The following is an 18,909-nucleotide window of genomic DNA, read 5'->3' as shown; positions in this document are numbered from 1 at the left end:
CTCCTCTTTGGCTCCCTCCCTTCCATGATATTCTTCCTAAATTTCTGGTAGTTCTCCAGCCTTGAGCGCTATCATCTGATGTCAAGCCAGTAAGACTTGGCTTTCTACTCAACCTACCCACAGTGGCAAGCGGATTTAGCAGTGCCCTCTGCCAAAAAATGCAAATGTACAAATCTCACCTTTTGCAGATTTACCCACCCAGTCACTGTCCTCCCGTTGCCAGGGAATGTGTGCTCTCTGCAGGCAGGATAGATTTCAGAGAGGAAAGGGAGGACTAAGTTTATTGCTCTCAAATTCAATCAGATAAGTTACTCTTCCTTGCATATGAAGGAGCTAGTGAGGGAGTGGAGAGAGGCCAGGAGTATACTGTTCAAGCTACATCAGCAAGTGAGTTGAGGTAGGGAAGAGATATTCTCTTCTGATACTCCTAAGAAGTTTGTTCTCTTAACTGATTGGGCCTAAGCCCACGTCAGCGTAGTAGAAGAGATCAGCAGTTTGTCATACAGTTGGACTGACCCTCATGCTGATAACAATCTGGAGGGGAAAACTAATTGAAAACCATCAAAAGCAAGCAAAAGCAGACAGAAATTGGAGGGAAAGATAAACTGCAAGTTTTCCCTCAAGACTTTGTGTCAGACGGTATAATGCTTACATCAAATCCATTACCCCCCTGTACTATTTTCTATCCCAAATTATGTCCAACCAAGTTAGCAGCATACACATGAGAGTTGCTGCAGTTAAATGATGATTACACTGTCCAGGAATACAGGAGGATACCCAAAGGAGAATAGCCAGCAAACATCTGGAAGAGTGGCCACCTGTGGACTTTACATTTTGTCTTTGTTCTATATAATGCTTTTTATTTAAACCTACTTTGTCTGATATTAATGTGGCTAGCCCTGCTTTCATTTTCTTTCTACTATATTTACCTGGTATATCTTTTGAATATAAATTTATTTTATTTATTTATTTTTGGCTGCACTGGGTGTTTGTTGCTGCATGTGGGCTTTCTCTAGTTGCAGTGAGCGGGGGCTACTCTTCATTGCAGTGCACAGGCTTCTCATTGCGGTGGCTTCTCTTGTTGCGGAGCATGGGTTCTAGGTGTGCGGGCTTCAGTAATTGTGGCACGCGGGCTTCAGTAGTTGTGGCTTGCGGGTTCTAGAGCACAGGCTCGGTAGTTGTGGTGCACGGGCTTAGTTGCTCCATGGCATGTGGGATCTTACTGGACCAGGGATCGAACCCGTGTCCCCTGCATTGGCAGGCGTATTCTTAACCACTGAGCTACCAGGGAAGTCCCTACCTGGTATATCTTAACCCATAATTCTTTATCGTTTTGTTTTAAGCGGATCCCAAATAGCATATAATTAGGTATACTATTTTATTTTTTATGATTTGAGATTCTTTGTATTTAAGAGGAAGTTTGCGTTTATTATACTAAGTAATATAATTATTCTTATTCTGTCATCTTAGTTTACACTATTTGTTATGTTGCCTTACTCCTGTTTTTCCAGTCTTCTTTTGCTTTTGCTGGTTTTTCTCATTCTCTTGTTTTGCTCCTAATAACTTAGAAATTAGACATCCTATTTTTATTCGATTAGTAATTTCAAAATAAAAAGAAAGTGAACTTCTGTTTCTTTGCCAACATTAAGAATACATTGGTTATCTATTGATTCCCCTGGAAATGAATCACATATTTTAGTACCTCCCTTTGTTCCTACCTCCCACCATTTATTGGAATAGTCTGGGCTTTTAAAACTATTATTATTATTTCATTTTTTTACATTTCACTAATGCACACTTTTCACATTTGCATTTCCTTAATGTAGCCATCTTAACCATGTTAAGAACAATTACTTTGACATTAATTTTTAAGTTTACAAAAGGTTACAATTTTCATCTCTATTTCTTTTATAACATATCTCCCTTATACTTAAGATCTCTATTTTTGTTAATTTATTGGATACTAAAGTATTTCTTTAAGTAATTTTTAAAGAAGAGTATATATCTGAATCTTTGCATATCTGAGGGTATATATTAAATGTATATTCTTCTGACATAGTAGTTAATCCGTAGGAAATTTTCCTAAGGAAATGACAGCAGGATGCAAAGATGTGTGTACAAGTTCATTTTTCAGTATTATTACAAAAGCAAAAATCAGAAACTAATAAGTGTCTACAAATAGAGATTGGTCGAACAAAATAAAATTATTTCCAGCCATTACTGCAAAATCATAACAGTTTTATCACTTTGTCACCTAATTAATGTATCTCTAATCTTTTTGCCTATTACTTGTGCAAGTTATAATTAAAACATAAATTTAGACCATACAAAGTAAACATTAGCATGTTTAGCTGTCAACATTAATATTCTATTTAGTACCTTTTTGTTTTTCTATTAGATTAAATATTGGCTAAACAGATATTTATTATTGAAAATATTTTTTAAGAAATTTAATTTTAGTTATTTCTTGTAGTCACTCCATGGATTTTTTTGGGCAACCCAGACCAGAAGATAACCGGTCAGTAGTCAGCAGAATGCAAAAGAAATACTGGAAAACCAAACAGGTCTTTATCAAAGCAACCGGGAAAAAGGAGGATGAGCACATAGTGGCATCTGATGCTGAACTGGATGCTAAACTTGAGGTAAATTTTAGGATTCTGTGTACTGCATATAACTTATTATTATCTAGGATGACTATGACAAGCTTTCATACTGAAGAACTTATTGGGATAAATGCAAAATTTGGTAATAGAACAATTGTATCCATTTGTCAATCAGATCTTCTGGATAGGAGATCACAGATTGAGGATTGGCGGAACTGGTGTTCATAAATTAGATAAATCATGAACTAAGTAATTTCCCTGGCACAACTACTATAATTTTTATGCTGTTAATGAATTAATTATATTTCTAATTGGGACCATATACTCATTATATATCATGTCATAATATTTTATACTATTTTATCTGAAGTCTATACCTCACTGCAGTACATTAACTGAAATCAAATAGTGAGTGAGGATTTTACAAGTGGGAGTTTTTGTTTCTATTACTAAGGGGTGGAGTTAATTGAAGTATGTCATAGCGCATTTTTGGTTCTGTTTTTCTTTTTAAATAAAAGGACTAATTACCAGGAAACAACTTTAAACATATGTGTGTCTTATGCTTTTAAGTAATTAAGCTAATTAGAAGGAAGGTCTCATGCACATTAATGAAAAAATCTAGACTTTTAAATGCAGATTTGCTAATTCCATGTACATATACTAATGTAACTTTTACAAACATTTCCAGGCAGGAGTTCTTTTATGCTTGGAATGTAGTAATCTGTTGGGATTCTTAAATATTCTTTAATATTTTTAAATAGAGGTCTAATTAAATAGGTCTTAATCTACTAAGTAATTTTATTCTACAGAAAATAAACTTTCATAATTGCCCTAACAAATATGGAAATAGAAATTACTTCTATTTAACAAGGTTTTACTGTTTCTATTGAAAACTATTCTTCTTAGGATTCAGTGACAAATGTGGAAAAAAAGTGAAGGGACTTTATTATAAGTAATATGTTTTAGCACCAGGGGAGCTCTTCACTGTTGCTACATATATTCCCACAGATGTATATTTTTTTGTATTGTTTCACATCATTAGGTAATGTGTGGTTGACATTTTATATTCAGTGTAATTCTTGCCCATTAGACAAATATTTGGAATCAACCAAGAACTTTCTCCTACAATTGTACTAATTTTTTTAAGAATGAGAAGAAGTTTCATTTCAAGTATACATACAAGTATGCATACTTAAATTATCATGTTGTACACTTTAAATATATTACAGTTTTGTTTGTCAAATTATACCTCACTAAAACTGAAAAAGATATTTTTATTATAACAGTGAAAAGCAATAGTATGTAAATCTTTCAAGGACCCATGGGAAAAAAATCATAATCACTTCATCATAACAGAACTATCGTTTTTGTATACTTTTCTAATCCCCTTCCATATGGATTTAAAACAACTTTTTAAATTGCCAAATCCATATACCGAGTGTAATCCAAATATACTTAAACTTATGTGGAAAATTGATGGTTGCTCCTCCACTTAGATTTTAGTGTCTATTATCAGTCTTCCTTTGGTCTGATCAAACGTCAAAATAACAACAAAACTACATCAGAGATAGATCATTCAGGCTTCATGGTGAGATTGGAAGTTCATTTGATAATCAAAGGATTAGGGCCTAATATTATACCACAGTGCCAAGGTCTTTTTGAACTAAAGTCTCATAGCAACTCTTCAGAGAAGGACTTTGTGAGTCTTCTTTAGGCTGCACCCTAAAACCCATGCTGGCTTGTTTCTCTGGGGAAACCCAAATGTATAGATATGTGTGAAGAGTTACCTCACGTGTATGTGTCCTGATCTCAAATTTTCACTTGCTTGCTTTGAAATGGGAGCCTACTGGATATTTTATTTTTTTGTTAGCTATTAGCAGCAGTGATAATGAAGGGATTAATATTCATGGAAAATTCTAAACAAAAATAATCCAAAAGTAATTTATTTTTGATGTTGTAACACATTATTTAACTTTTATGGTAAGCTCACTGACCTGTTTTGCTTAGACCAATATTGGAGAAAAGTCAGACTCCGCGTTAGTGTTTTCTAAGGCTATCTATACTCTTTTCATCTGTGGTAAGCAATGTTTGATGTAGTTTATATTAGATTTACCTTTTTGCTATTTAGATAGTTTGGAGCTGAGGGGAGGACAGATTCCACAGTTATAAATTTTTATTAGCTCTCATGTATTTATCACCATTTCTTCCAGCCCTCTTGGGGGAAATCTAAATGTGCTTTTTCTACACCTGAAATAAAACCAGAACTGAAGTATATCACAGTCAAGGAAAATAGACATAATACTTATAAGAAAATGTTTTGCTTTTGAAGTGCTTTTTAAATATTTTATATTTGTTTATGGTTCTTTACATTGTCCTAATAAAATTTATATTTCAAAGGTTTTTCACTCCATTCAAGAGACATGCACTGAACTTCTGAAGATAGTTGAGAAATATCAGCTAAGACTCAATGGTATGAAATCATAGATATCTATCTGACAATTCCCGTTTAAAATAAATATTCATTTGCTTTTTTTTTTTTTTTTTAACGGTACACGGGCCTCTCACTATTGTGGCCTCTCCCGTTGCGGAGCACAGGCTCCGGACGCGCAGGCTCAGCGGCCATGGCTCACGGGCCCAGCCGCTCCGCGGCATGTGGGATCTTCCCGGACCGGGGCACGAACCCATGTCCCATGCATCAGCAGGCGGATTCTCGACCACCGCGCCACCAGGGAAGCCATGCATTTTTTTTAATGGAAGATTTAATGTAAAAATAGTAGTTTATTGAATTATTTTGTGGACAGTTTCTAATGACAAAAATGAGTATTTACAGTGACCTGTTCTCAAATCCCCCAGTGTCCTCAGTTCATCAAATCCTCTGACAGATTCATTTCGCTGAGTTTAGTTTTCCTTCCCAGAGTCTTAAGTGGATTTGTTTCCATCATTTAAAAGCTCTCTTTCTCAACCCCTACTTGCCCTAGCAGTTGCCATCCCATTCCTCTGCTCCTTTCACAGGGAATTTCGACATAATTATCTGTAGGCACAATGTCAATTCCTTTCCTTCCACTTTCTCTCGTACTCACTCCAGTCAGGTTTTCACCTCCACCACTCCACCAGATTGCTCTTGTCATAGTCATGAAGCAGTAAATCCAGGGACCAATTCTCGGTCCGTGTCACATTATTTAACATAGTTGATTATCCGCCCCCTCCTTGAGACACTCTCTGCGCTTGGCTTCCAGGTACCACACGTCCCTGGATTTCTTTTTAACGGTCATTCCTTCTCAGTATCCTGCCACTGCTGGAATCTCCTCTCTTCTATTTTTTTTTAAAATAAATTATTTTATTTCATCTGTGGCTGTGTTGGGTCTTCGTTGCTGCGCCCAGGCTTTCTCTAGTTGCAGCGAGTGGGGACTACTCTTCGTTGCGGTTCGCAGGCTTCTCATTGTAGTGGCTTCTCTTGTTGAGGAGCACGGGCTCTAGGTGCGTGGCCTTCAGTAGTTGTGGCACACGGGCTCAGTAGTTGTGGTGCACGGGCTTAGTTGCTCCGCAGCATGTGGGATCTTCCTGGACCAGGACTCGAACCCGTGTCCCCCGCACTGGCAGGTGGATTCTTAACCACTGCACCACCAGGGAAGCCCTCTCCTCTCTTGATCTCTTCTGGTTGGAACTCAATCTTTGGATCTCTTCTCCTGCCTTAATTACAGTTCCCTACTGGACATGGCCACCTCTCTGATTCTGTTACTTCTCTAACTCATCTCCTCTTGAGCCATGTTAATCTCCTTCACACTAGGCATATCTGCATAGTAGGCTCCCAATCTTCTTTAGGTATGTGGTCGTCATCTTTTTAGTGAGTCCTTCCCTGACCCCCATATCTTTCTCATAAGTCTGTCTACTTAACAATAGAACGTAACAGTATTCAACATTCTGTATATTTTATCTGTTGTTTTTCTTATCACCACTAGAATATGCTCTCCTTAAGGACAGGAATTTGTTTATTTCTGGTCTCCTAGCCTAGAAACAATGTCTAGCATACAGTCCATACTTAATACATATTTGCTCAATGAATGGTTTGCTTGTGTGGCTGTGTAAATTGGTCTCAAAATTTTACAATCAGAGTTCATGTATTGTCCCATTAAAGCAAGAAATCCATTATAGCATGATAATTTTTTGAGTGCCTGCCATGTGTAAAACTATGTCCTTTTCCCAAAGCAGTAGTTCAAGAAACAACTTTTTGTAACAAAATAAGAGACAAGAATAGTGTGTAATTGAATTCAGGATAGTGATACAGACATACCTCTGAATTCTCTTGAAGTGAAACTGTGTATTAAAGTGATTGGTAAAGGCAACCCCATAGATGGGAATTGAGGTAAAACGTAAAAGTTTTATAGATGTTGAATGTGTGGGAAGAAAGGGAATTGGAGTCAAGGAATAAGGTTAAAGAGTGAGAACAGTCTGCATGACAGAAGAGTTTGTAATTAGGACGAGTAGGGTGATACAAGAGCAAAGGAAGATTCGAGTCAGATTGCTAAGGACCTTAAATATTTTACCAAGCAGTAAAAAGGCATTGCAGTCATTGGAGCAAGGGAGTCCTGTGACAGAAATGAAAATGTAAAGAAACATTGGCAAGTTTGTGCATACTGCATTTTTGTCCTGGAATCACCAGATCTTTTAGCATGCTAGTGGAGCATTTCAGGGTAAGGAAGAGATATAAATATATAGATTTCATCATGTACTTTCTCTTCAAGATTGTGTATGACTGTGTGATTTCTTGAAGACTGTTTTATTAACAGATCGGACAATTGCAGTAGATTCCTCCATCACTATAAAGCTTTATGAGAATAACTTGGCTGGGGAAGAACACATAGGAGTAGGGTCTCTGTAGTTTTTGGCAGCAGGTCCCAACACAGAATTAGCACAGATTCAGCTTCATCTCCTCCCCTTTCTGCATTGATAAGGATGAGGCTCAATGATGGTTCATGTTCAATTGATATTTGTTAATGAGGTAGTCCGAGTTCTCAGAGAGCTTTCTGGATCATCGACAAGTTAATATTTTTTTCTAGTAGTTTTCATTGAGGTATATTTTATGAAGTTCTGATTCAAGGGAAATGTGTAATCTGTACATCTTTGAAGTAATGAGAATATTAAATTAACCAGATTCCTCAAATCCAATCCACTCTTAATCAGGTTAATTGTTCATAAAACAGCACACAGTTTTATTAAAGATGATACTACAGAATGTGTAGACACCCTCTCCCAAACACTATCGTGCTCTCCTAGGGCCTCCCTTGTAGGCACTACAGGGAGGACCAGGCTGGGGGGCAGCTAGCAAGTGAGAAGGCCTGAGTCCCCCTGCTGCCTCAGAGGTATTAAACGGGACTTCCCTTTCAGTTTTTAACTTCAGTTTTCCATCAGTAAACGAAGGTGAAATTAAGCATGACATTTGTCATATTTTTCACTTTTTTTATAGAATTCTTTTTAAAATTAATTTATTAATTAATGATTTTTTGGCTGCATTGGGTGTTTGTTGCTGCGCGCGGGCTTTCTCTGGTTGCGGCAAGTGGGAGCTACTCTTCGTTGCAGTGCACGGGCTTCTCATTGCAGTGGCTTCTCTCTCTCTCTTTTTTTTTTTTTTTTTTTTTTAATTTATTTATTTTTGGCTGCTTTGGGTCTTTGTTGCTGCACACGGACTTTCCCCCACGGGGAGCGGGGGCTACTCTTCATTGTGGTGCGCGGACTTCTCATTGCAGTGGCTTCTCGTTGTGGAGCACAGGCTCTAGGGCACGCAGGCTTCAGTAGTTGTGGCACACAAGCTCAATAGTTGTGGCTTGCGGGCTCTAGAGCGCAGGCTCAGTAGTTGTGGCACACAGGCTTAGTTGTTCTGCGGCATGTGGGATCCTCCCGGACCAGGACTCGAACCCGTGTCCCCCGCATTGGCAGGCGGATTCTTAACCACTGTGCCACCAGGGAAGTCCCACAGCGGTTTCTCTTGATGTGGAGCATGGGCTCTAGGAACGCAGACTTCAGTAGTTGTGGCATGCAGGCTTCAGTAGTTGTGGCGCACGGGCTCAGTAATTGTGGCTCACAGGCTCTAGAACGCAGGCTCAGTAGTTGTGGCGCACAGGCTTAGTTGCTCTGCGGCATGTGGGATCTTCCTGGACCAAGGCTCAAACCCATGCCCCCTGCATTGGCAGGCAGATTCTTAACCACTGCGCCACCAGGGAAGTCCTTGTTTATCACTTTAAGCTCACAATTTGAACACTTTATGGGCTCCCTCACCTGTTTATCTTACTGTGATTAAAGGATCATCTTCCACTAGATCAGTACTTCTAAAACTGTGATGAAGGGCCATTTTCTGTCTTGTGTTTTCCTTTCAATCTGTTGTAAACTGACACTTTTGAAAATACAATAAAAATGAATTTTCAGAAAAATGAAATTAAAGAAGACATGAAAAATATAGGCACACTTTTATTATTAGATTCAACAGATATGAAACAGTCAAATTGGTAAAAGTTTCTAAATAGTTTCTTAGTTTTGATATTTGTCACAAGCTGGTAGCAAATGGTTCTGGACTGGCATTGGTCCACAGACCACACTTTGAGCAGTATTGTACTACATGACAACTTTAAGGGTTTTAGGAATGAAATCGTGGACAGTTGTGGGTCTGAGATACTAAGCATAGGAAAATGAAGCCAGGATGGGAGACAAGAATAAGTTAAGTTTAAATAGAAAGCTAGGGGCTTCCCTGGTGGTGCAGTGGTTAAGAATCTGACTGCCAATGCAGAGGACACAGGTTTGAGCCCCGGTCCAGGAAGATCCCACATGCCACAGAGCAGCTAAGCCCGTGCACCACAACTACTGAGCCTGCGCTCTAGAGCCCGCGAGCCACAACTACTGAAGCCCGTGTGCCTAGAGCCCGTGCTCCGCAACAAGAGAAGCCACTGCAATGAGAAGCCCGCGCACAGCAATGAAGAGTAGCCCCCACTTGACGCAACTAGAGAAAGCCCACGCACAGCAATGAAGACCCAATGCAGCCGAAAATAAATAAATAAATAAATAGAAACCCCCAAATACTTTGTAAGAGGCAATGATCCTAAAATGCATCTCTGCACGTTTGAAAATGCATCATCTGTGGTTTTGTTTTATCTTATTATTTTGGAATTTTTTTTTTCCACTAAAGTTCAGTCTTTCCCCATGGAGTCAGTGCATCAGAATCATCTGGAGTGCTTGTTTAAAAAAAAAAAAACAAAAAACCCCAGATCCTCAGACCTGTAAAGTCAGAATCTCTGGAGATGAAGCCCAGGAATTTGCATTTTAAAAATAAGTGTCTCTCCTTCCACCCCCAAGTAATTCTTATGTATAGAGAATTATTGCTGTGAGAATTTTAGTCGTGTGTGTGTGTGTGTGTGTGTGTGTGTGTGTGTGTGTGTGTGTTTTAAACCAATGATGAAACAATGAACTATACTGTCATTTTTTTTCCCTAGTTGTATCGGAGGAAGAAAACGAACTAGGGCTCTTTTTAAAGTTCCAAGCAGAACGGGATACAACGCAGGCTGGCAAAATGATGGATGCTGCTGGCAAGGCACTCTGTTCTTCAGCCAAGCAAAGGTTTATCCTGGTTTTGCATCATCCTTAAATTTGTAGTCAGTATGACAGTTTTGATGTGTGTAGTTAAATTTGCATATTTGTAAAGGTTTCTCTTCATTCCAGTAGAGGGTTAAAAGAGAAGTATATTGCAGTATATAGTTGTTTTTGATGCCTAACTCTTATTTATTTTGAATTTAAAATAATTATTTAAAAATTGACATTCACAAGTTGCTTAACTCCTAGAAATAGACTTTAGGCCTGTACTTAAATTTCTTAAGTGCTTTAATGTAACAGAGGCACAGAATGGCTAAAATTTAAATATGTATATATATATTTTTCACTTTTCGGATATTATACTATCTATGAGTACATTGGAACTTTTCCTCTTTTTAGGCAGAGGAAATTTTGTCTTCTTAATTATATACTTTGCATTCATTATTTTACAACTTTTTAACATAAAGATACCTATACTGCAAAGAATCTCCTACAATTACTAAATAAAGCCAAAATCTTTGCATTTTCTAGAGAAAAATAAAAATAGACTTTATTGGACCTGTAATGGCAATGTATAACTTAAGTGGCTTTATTCTGAAACACCATATTAGTGCAAAAGTCCACCTTTAAGGAGGTGACAAAGAGACAGACAATAAAAGCCCCTCTATTGCCACTAAGCCAAAAGCAGACCAGAGGAGCTGCATTTGATTTGTGTTTCTTAAATCCTTTTTTCTCTTGTTCTCATCCTCAGCTGCTAAGAATTTTATCCTAATTCCTTCATCTAGCATTTTATCTGCTTTTCTATACCCAGGTTTTCCCTAAATTTGTCAAAAGAAAGGCTTTCTGCTTATAGGATTATGCTTTAGAAATATAGAATCTCTTTACTCAAGGAATTCTTTTCTAAATGGCAGATTTACTTGGCAGGTTATTTATTCATGGATAAACATCTAAAATGTTGCAAAAATGATATATTGATATTTCCTAAAACAAGAAAAGGGATCTTTATTAACATCTTTATTAACAGTTCAAAGTTAACTGTATGATCCTTATTTGCTTTCTGATTTTCTTAGGCATCTTAATAATTTCCTGTTTATAGGCTCATCTTGATAGCAAGTTATGCTTTATGGTTGTTTTTGTTTTATTTTGCTTATGGGATGTGCATGCCTCTTATTTTTACCTCTCTGCCATTAGATTGGCTCTGTATACTCCCCTGTCTCGTCTTAAGCAAGAAGTAGCAACATTCAGTCAAAGGGCAGTATCTGATACCTTGATGACAGTTAATCGGATGGAGCAGGCGCGCACAGAATATAGAGGAGCTCTGTTGTGGATGAAAGACATATCCCAAGAACTGGACCCAGACACCTTAAAACAAATGGAAAAGTTCCGAAAAGTATGAAAATACATCCCTTTTTTATGTTTTCTTGAAGCTCTACAGAATAATTTAATCAAGAGTATAAAACATCAGACTATTTTTGGAAAATGTGTTATATTATAAATTCTTGGTTGCTTGGAAATCTTCAGTTAACGTACAAAACGTTGTCACACGTTTTTTTTTTTTTCACTCTTTGAGTGGCATAATAGATCTACCTTTTAAATGTTGCCTACCTGGACTTTTAGGAGTTGTTTGCAGGAGGAAAACAGTTCATTAGTCAGGAAAAAAACTTAAGTAAAAACTCATGTAAAATGATTATTAATTATAAGTGAAGGTTATCAAATTTTTCATTCTGCCACAGTACATAGTTTGACCACAAACTGTTAAAGCAACTACATGTGTGAACATATATTTTGCTAAGTAAACTCCTTATTATAAACTGTATTCCCTGAATTTACCATACATGAAGAGCAAAATTCACTCTTTCATAAAGTACCTATAATAAAAATCCATATCTATATTTAGTATTGATGGAGTCTTTTTACTAGCCATTACAAGTTCTTTGCCTCGATGATTATTGCAATAGACTTGGGCAGTAGCTGGACACATGGCCTCAGGCAACCTATTATTCTGTCCCTTTTATAATCCTTGACAATTAGAATACAATCCAAGGGAGTGGTTACACAACATTGTCAATGCACTAGTGTCACTGAATTGTACAGTTTAAAAATGGTTAAGTATATGTTATGTGAATTTCACCTCAATTTTTTTTAAAAAGAATACAATCCACACCTCTCATCTAGACCCAAATAGCCCTGCACAGTCTGATCCCTGGTCCCTCTGCTGCCACATCTTGTACAGTACTTACTCTCTGTGCTCCAGCCCTTCCTTTGCTTGAGGAAGGAATCGGCTCTACCCTATTCCTTCCTGCTCTGGAAACACTTCCCACACCCAGGACTTTTGTCCTTCCTTTTCCCTGGGTCTAGAAGGCTCTCCTCAGGGTCTTAGCAGGGCCCACTTATCATCTTCCTATCCCAGTTCACACATCATGCATGAACTCACCAAGGGCTTCCCTGACCATCTAATCAAAAGTTGTCACCCATTTCTGTTGCATTTATATGTTATCTTTGTGACTGGAGATTATGTTACATATTTATTTTCTTTTTTCCTGGGCCTCCTCACTCAGGGATGGTGAGGAAGAACACTGTTCACCAGAGCATCCCAGTGCCTGGAACAGTGCCTGGCACATAATAGATACCTCATAAGTATTTGTTGAATGAATGAATGAGTGTATTTGAAGTTGAGTATTCACACTACTTGGTGATAAATGACTCATTTGTAAGAAATATAATGAGCCTGTATTTAAGTTTATAAATATATCTGTATGATTCAGAATTATTATTAATGCTTCTCAACACTTTTACTATGTCCTCTTTCCATTTATTCTTCTACTCTTTCTTAGCTAAATATTATCCATCAGTAGTTTTGGATGTTTGTTTTTATTTGGAATCTGTTTTTTTTTTTCTTAACTATGTACTTTCTATCTTTCATCACATAGTTTCTCAGCATAAAGATATCTGCTGGAAAGAGTCTCCTACAGTTACTAAAAATAGCCAAAATCTTTTCCATGAATTTTGAAATAATACAGGGAAAGGGAATTAGTCTTCTTTATTACAATGTCATGTGTCTGAAAACACGTATCATAAACCTGTGTGGTATATTTATTTCTGTATTATAAGCAATAATAACTAACATTTTTGTGGTTGCAGGTACAGATCCAAGTGAGAAATAGCAAAGCTTCTTTTGACAAGTTAAAGATGGATGTTTGTCAGAAAGTGGATTTACTTGGAGCTAGTCGCTGCAATATGTTGTCTCATTCACTCGCTACCTACCAGGTACCCACCTCCATGGTCAGCATGTCCTTGCAGTAAAGATGAGTGGTGAGATTCCTTTTTAAAAGTTGTCTAAAGGGTGCAAAAAAACTGTATAATTGATCAGATTCCTTTGACTTTGCTGAAATTGACTTATTGAGTTATGACATTCAGAATCATGAATGGAAAAGACTTTTCCAGTCTTTTCAGACTGGAAAAGACCTTAGAGTCTTTCTTTTCCTACTCCCATAGCTTCACATTATTCCCCTTGGTGTCCTAGGAGAGACAGACAGACATTTACGGACTGTCTAGGATTGAGGAGGGGAATGTGGAGAGGAGGCAGGATTCAAGGCCTGTTAGCCTTGGTTCATTCAGAGCTACTCCATTTTAAACTAGTTCTACATACGGTTTCATTTGAAGCAAATATGCTGTGGCCCCGAGCTGCGGAGCCTGTGAGCCACAACTACTGAGCCCAAATGCCAGAGCTACTAAAGCCTACATGCCTAGAGCCCATGCTCTGCAACACTTTTCTATCATTTTATGGATGAGGAAAGTGAGAATTAAATGGCAATGTTGGGCTTAAAAACTTAAGTTTTCTAATTCTAGGTCTTGTGTTCTTTTCATTCTGCCAAATTGCCATTCCACACCACTTTAATCTCACAAGTCTCATTTATGCTTACTTTATTCCAAATCATACATAAATAGCATACAATGAGTAAATTAGATATTAACAGGTAGCAGTTACTGATTTTATCATGTATTTGTAAATGGCAAACTAGGAGAATATGTTTTTTTACATGAGAAAACAATAACAAACTAAAGGAAATGGATATTCACTGCTGCTTTTAGGGAATCTACCTAATTCAGTTCAGTACTGTGGAATTCAAGAAATCAAGAGAGGATGTACTTGAAAATAAAAGTATGTGACAGGACTTCCCCGGTTGCCCAGTGGTTAAGACTCCATGCTTCAACTGCAGGGAGAATTACTTGAGTTAGCTTGATAACACATTTTTTTGACAAGTCTTTCTTGAACTCTAAATGAAAGTCCAAATTTAGTGGTACAAATTATTTTACTCCAATTAATAAAGGTTTGTATTATCTGCTTACCAACATAAAGATTTATACATATACTTCTAATGCAAACAAGATATTTTGGTGCTTTTACCATTTTTCTTTTGGATTCCTCAGAAGGTGTTCTAATCTGCCAGTTTCATTCTCTTGGCTGCAGTTACTCTCTAGCTGCCTCCAGTGTACATTTCAGTGCTGTATACAGATAGGCACACATACATGCAGATACAATGCCAATTCTTATGGAGAATTGCTGTTTACAGTGCTTGCTGGTTCCCCAAACTTGGAAATTGATTTTAGTTCCTACTTCTTATTATTTGACAACTATTCATCTACTATAGTGAGGAAAAATAGCACTGAAAAAAGAGGAGAGGAAGGAGAACTGTAGTGTCACCTTTTCTTTTTCTGCAGAGGACACTGCTTGGATTCTGGGAGAAAACAGCTCGAATGATGTCCCAAATACATGGGACCTGTATTGGCTTTCATCCATATGATTTTGTAGCTCTCAAGGTACATTTCTTTCAATGGTCTTTTCTTAGATTTACTACACTTCATTTGGATAATAACTTTGAAACTACTTTTTGCTAAGCCTAATTTCAACTTTACAAAACACTGGGAAACATTTTTCTACACTCTTTCAGCCATTTTTCTGAAGTTCCCTGATTCCAGATTATACCAGCAGCACTAAACAAATACATGGAAATACTGCTGGTGGGCTCAAGATATTAGTAGGGTGGGGGGAAGGGGGAATAAAAGAAAGAGAAAGTGAAAAGAAAATTAAAATACAAAAGAGAGAAAAGGTTATGGAAAGGAAAAACTTAAGAGGAATAAGTGATGGAAAGTGATAATGTGTTTTCAGAAATGACCACATTACCCACCTGACAATTTTAGGAGGTAAAGAAAAATCTCCTTGCTTTACTTTTACACTCATGTCATAGATGTGATTCATGATACAAAAATTATGCCAGTTTTGGTCATTATGTATGTGTGGTTGCCTCTGAAGAGATTACTGTATTAGGTCGGCTCTTTCTGTAACACCTACGTGAAAATGTACCCTTCCTGTCAACCTTCTGTGCATATGGCTTATCCAGCAGAGATGCACTGTGTTAATCATTTCTTCAGTTCTGGTAAGCTAGGTTTCAGTACCTTTGAACTTATCATTCTGCTTTATTTTCAGTAGAGCTTGAAAATGTTGAGTGTGCCTAAGTTGGATGTGATATCTGTGATGGGTTCATATCCTGCAACTGTATATTACAGGGGCTTAGTATGGATTTTTAAGTCAGGTTCTGACATAGCATCTTCTGTTTTTGGTAGATACCCTTGAATTTTGTTTTTTGTTGTTGTGTATGTGTTTGTTTTTTTTTTTACTTTTTCTATGTTAATGCTTTACTGTGTAGCATACTGTGTATTTAGGGAAATTTAATATCCAATTTCTGCTCAGACTTGAAGTTGAAAATCTTTAGTTGTATTTAGAACGTTGCAGTACCAGCTGGCGACACAGTGTAAGTGTTGTTTTTCTTTGGCATATCACAGAGTGGTGAACCCTGTGGCTGGCCCATGGTGTGCGTAGTGGCTACAGGCTGCCAGGATACAAAGGACACAGGGCTCGGGTCAAATTACATCAGCATACATCTCCCGTATCTCACACTCTCTACTTCATAACTCTTCCTGTTTTATATTGTTCTTTAGAATTTTTGTTCTCATTTTCGTTTGCTCAAAAAGAGAAACAGATTCTTTGCATCTACTTAACATTGAATTTCTTACCCTTAGCAACTACAAGACACTCCAGTCAAGCTTACTGAAGACCACAAGGAAGAACGAATAGAAGACAGTTCTCTCCCGGAAAACCTCAATAAGTAAGCAGACAAAAGTTATAGATCATGTTATGGAAATCCTGGATACCATTGTACCATATATTTGGAAAGAGTTGCTTCTTCTTTGGTTTACCGAATACTTATTTCTCTGTCATTTTTCCAATTAACGTTAAACGTTTGTTTTGAAACCTACCACCCTCCTCCCCCATTTTTAACATGGCAGGCAAAGTTGATGATAAGAATACAGAACAGTTTGGGTGATAAACCCAAATTCTATAGTGTGGGAGACTGAGCCATGTATTAAGAGCCTCTACCTGGTGAATCCCAGAAGGGGCAGCTTGAAAAAGAAAGGGACAGGTGTCAGCAGCTATGAGACAGAAGCTATTGAAAATCTGTCTCCAAAACAACACAGATGGGACTGGGATTGGTTACCTGAAAATGGAGGCTCTTGCTGTGCACATCTTTCATGTTGCCTCTTGCCTTCCCTTTAATTACATCTTACCTTTGTTTTCCTTTTAGAACTGCCACTTGTCATTTTAACCAGACTGCACTGAGTATAGTAGCGAACCCAGAAATAGGCCCAAACAATGACAACCATATATTGTTGAGTGGAAGGTGATCTGAAATATAAGTATTTCACCCTTTTCTCTAGGGGGAAATACAAATTTTTTTACTAACTTGGATATATACATGTTTTAGTATATAGATTATACAATCAAATGTATAGATATGAATTAAATGTATTAACTTAGTTTTACATTGACATTTAAAATTGTAATTAAGTATATTAAATTGGTAAATATTTCCGTTATCACGTTTTATGAAAGTTTTATTCAGAATCTTCGCATACATCTTCAGCATTATGAAAGCTACCTTTTTTAAAAAATTTTTATTTATTTATTTTATTTTTGGCTGCATTGGGTCTTCGTTGCTGCACACAGGCTTTCTCTAGCTGCGTCGAGCAGAGGCTACTCTTTGTTGCGGTGCGCGAGCTTATCATTGCGGTGGCTTCTCTTGTGGAGCACGGGCTTTAGGCACGCGGGCTTCAGTAGTTGTGGCTCGGAGGCTCTAGAGCACAGGCTCAGTAGTTGTGGTGCACGGGCTTAGTTGTTCCAGGCCATGTGGGATCTTTCTGGACCAGGGATCGAACCCAAGTCCCCTGCATTGGCAGGCGAATTCTTAACCACTGCGCCACCAGGGAAGTCCGAAAGCTACCTTTTGAGTTAACTAACAGATTCCAAAGCACTTCACCTTCTCTTCCATTCAGAGTGTTTAAAACACCATCTATGTATTCTGTCGTTGGAAATTTCATCCCAAATCAAAGTACCTGTTTGCTCTGTAGGCTTATTTTTGTAGTATTTGCAAATAAATACTATATTGCTTTTTAAAGTGTTTTTAAAGACTTATTTTTTAAAACCCTCCAATACTAGAGTTGTGAGGTTATACCCCTGGAATAATAACTAAATCTGGTTCAATTTGTTTATCTCACTTTTTTATTATTATACCAGATGGATGATATAAATTTCCAAAATTAGTATTGGTTCGGAATGTTTTAGGCAAATGTGCCTTCTTTTGTAAACATCACTTTGTTGTTCAAAATAGAGTACTCCATTTTTTCTGCATTTCTTCATTCCCTCTAGTTCCCAAGTATTCTTGAGCAAAACCTTTTTTTTATACATCTTTATTGGAGTATAATTGCTGCACAGTGCTGTGTTAGTTTCTGTTGTACAACAAAGTAAATCAGCCATATGCATACATATATCCCCATATCCCCTCCCTCTTGAGCCTCCCTCCCACCCTCCCTATCCCACCCCTCTAGGTCTTTGCAAAGCATGAAGCTGATCTCCCTGTGCTATGCTGCTGCTTGCCACTAGCTATCTATTTTACATTCGGTAGGGTATATATGTCAATGCTATTCTCACTTTGCCCCAGCTTCCCTCCCCACCCCCGTGTCCTCAAGTCCATTCTCTATGTCTGCGTCTTTATTCCCGCCCTGCCGCTAGGTTCATCAGTACCATTTTTTTTAGAGTCCATATATATGTGTTAGCATATGGTATGTGTCTTTCTCTTTCTGACTTACTTCACTCTGTATGACAGACTCTAGGTCCATCCATCTCACTACAAATAACTCAATTTCATTTCTTTTTATTTCTTCCATTATATATATGTGCCACATCTTCGTTATCCATTCATCTGTTGATGGACACTTAGGTTGCTTCCATGTCCTGGCTATTGTAAATAGTGCTGCAGTGAACATTGTGGTACATGTCTCTTTTTGAATTATGATTTTCTCAGGGTATATGCCCAGTACTGGGATGAGCAAAAAACCTTTTAATGCTTGAAAACTAAACTTCATACTTGATGGCATTGGTGACAGATGTTCTCTGTGGTATAGTATTTAGCACAGCGTTTACCATGCTGAACGCGGTGCTTGGTGCTTCATCAATACTCAGTAAATATACATTGAAAGAATAAGAAGTGACGGATTATTTTTACAGTCTGTGTAGCTCTAGAGAAGAAGATTTGTCTCAGACAGATTTTAGGAGATCTACCGAACAACTATTTTATATGTCTCCTCAGTTAAAAAAAAATTTTTTTAAGCCACA

At 37.6% G+C, this 18,909-nt stretch overlaps 1 protein-coding gene across 4 annotated transcripts in view; it reads left to right on the top strand.

Moving 5' to 3' along the window:
- ICA1L (islet cell autoantigen 1 like) overlaps positions 1 to 18,909 on the top strand; it is a 70,883-nt gene that overhangs the window by 27,178 nt on the left and 24,796 nt on the right. For 3 of the 4 annotated variants that reach the window (XM_059053452.2, XM_067026590.1, XM_067026588.1), the window contains exons 2-8: positions 2,474 to 2,642; positions 5,001 to 5,073; positions 10,082 to 10,205; positions 11,370 to 11,568; positions 13,320 to 13,445; positions 14,901 to 14,999; positions 16,260 to 16,345. In XM_059053452.2, coding sequence (XP_058909435.1) covers positions 2,481 to 2,642; positions 5,001 to 5,073; positions 10,082 to 10,205; positions 11,370 to 11,568; positions 13,320 to 13,445; positions 14,901 to 14,999; positions 16,260 to 16,345 — 869 coding nt within the window. In that variant the 5' untranslated portion in view covers positions 2,474 to 2,480. The remainder of the gene's footprint in view (positions 1 to 2,473; positions 2,643 to 5,000; positions 5,074 to 10,081; positions 10,206 to 11,369; positions 11,569 to 13,319; positions 13,446 to 14,900; positions 15,000 to 16,259; positions 16,346 to 18,909) is intronic. The other variant, XM_067026591.1, reaches the window with a different exon arrangement.

The sequence above is a fragment of the Kogia breviceps genome, chromosome 2 (genome assembly GCF_026419965.1).
Source record: "Kogia breviceps isolate mKogBre1 chromosome 2, mKogBre1 haplotype 1, whole genome shotgun sequence".
NCBI classification, from domain to species: Eukaryota; Metazoa; Chordata; class Mammalia; order Artiodactyla; family Physeteridae; genus Kogia; species Kogia breviceps.
Note: the sequence above shows the minus strand (reverse complement) of the source record. Positions and strands in the feature narration are given on the sequence as shown.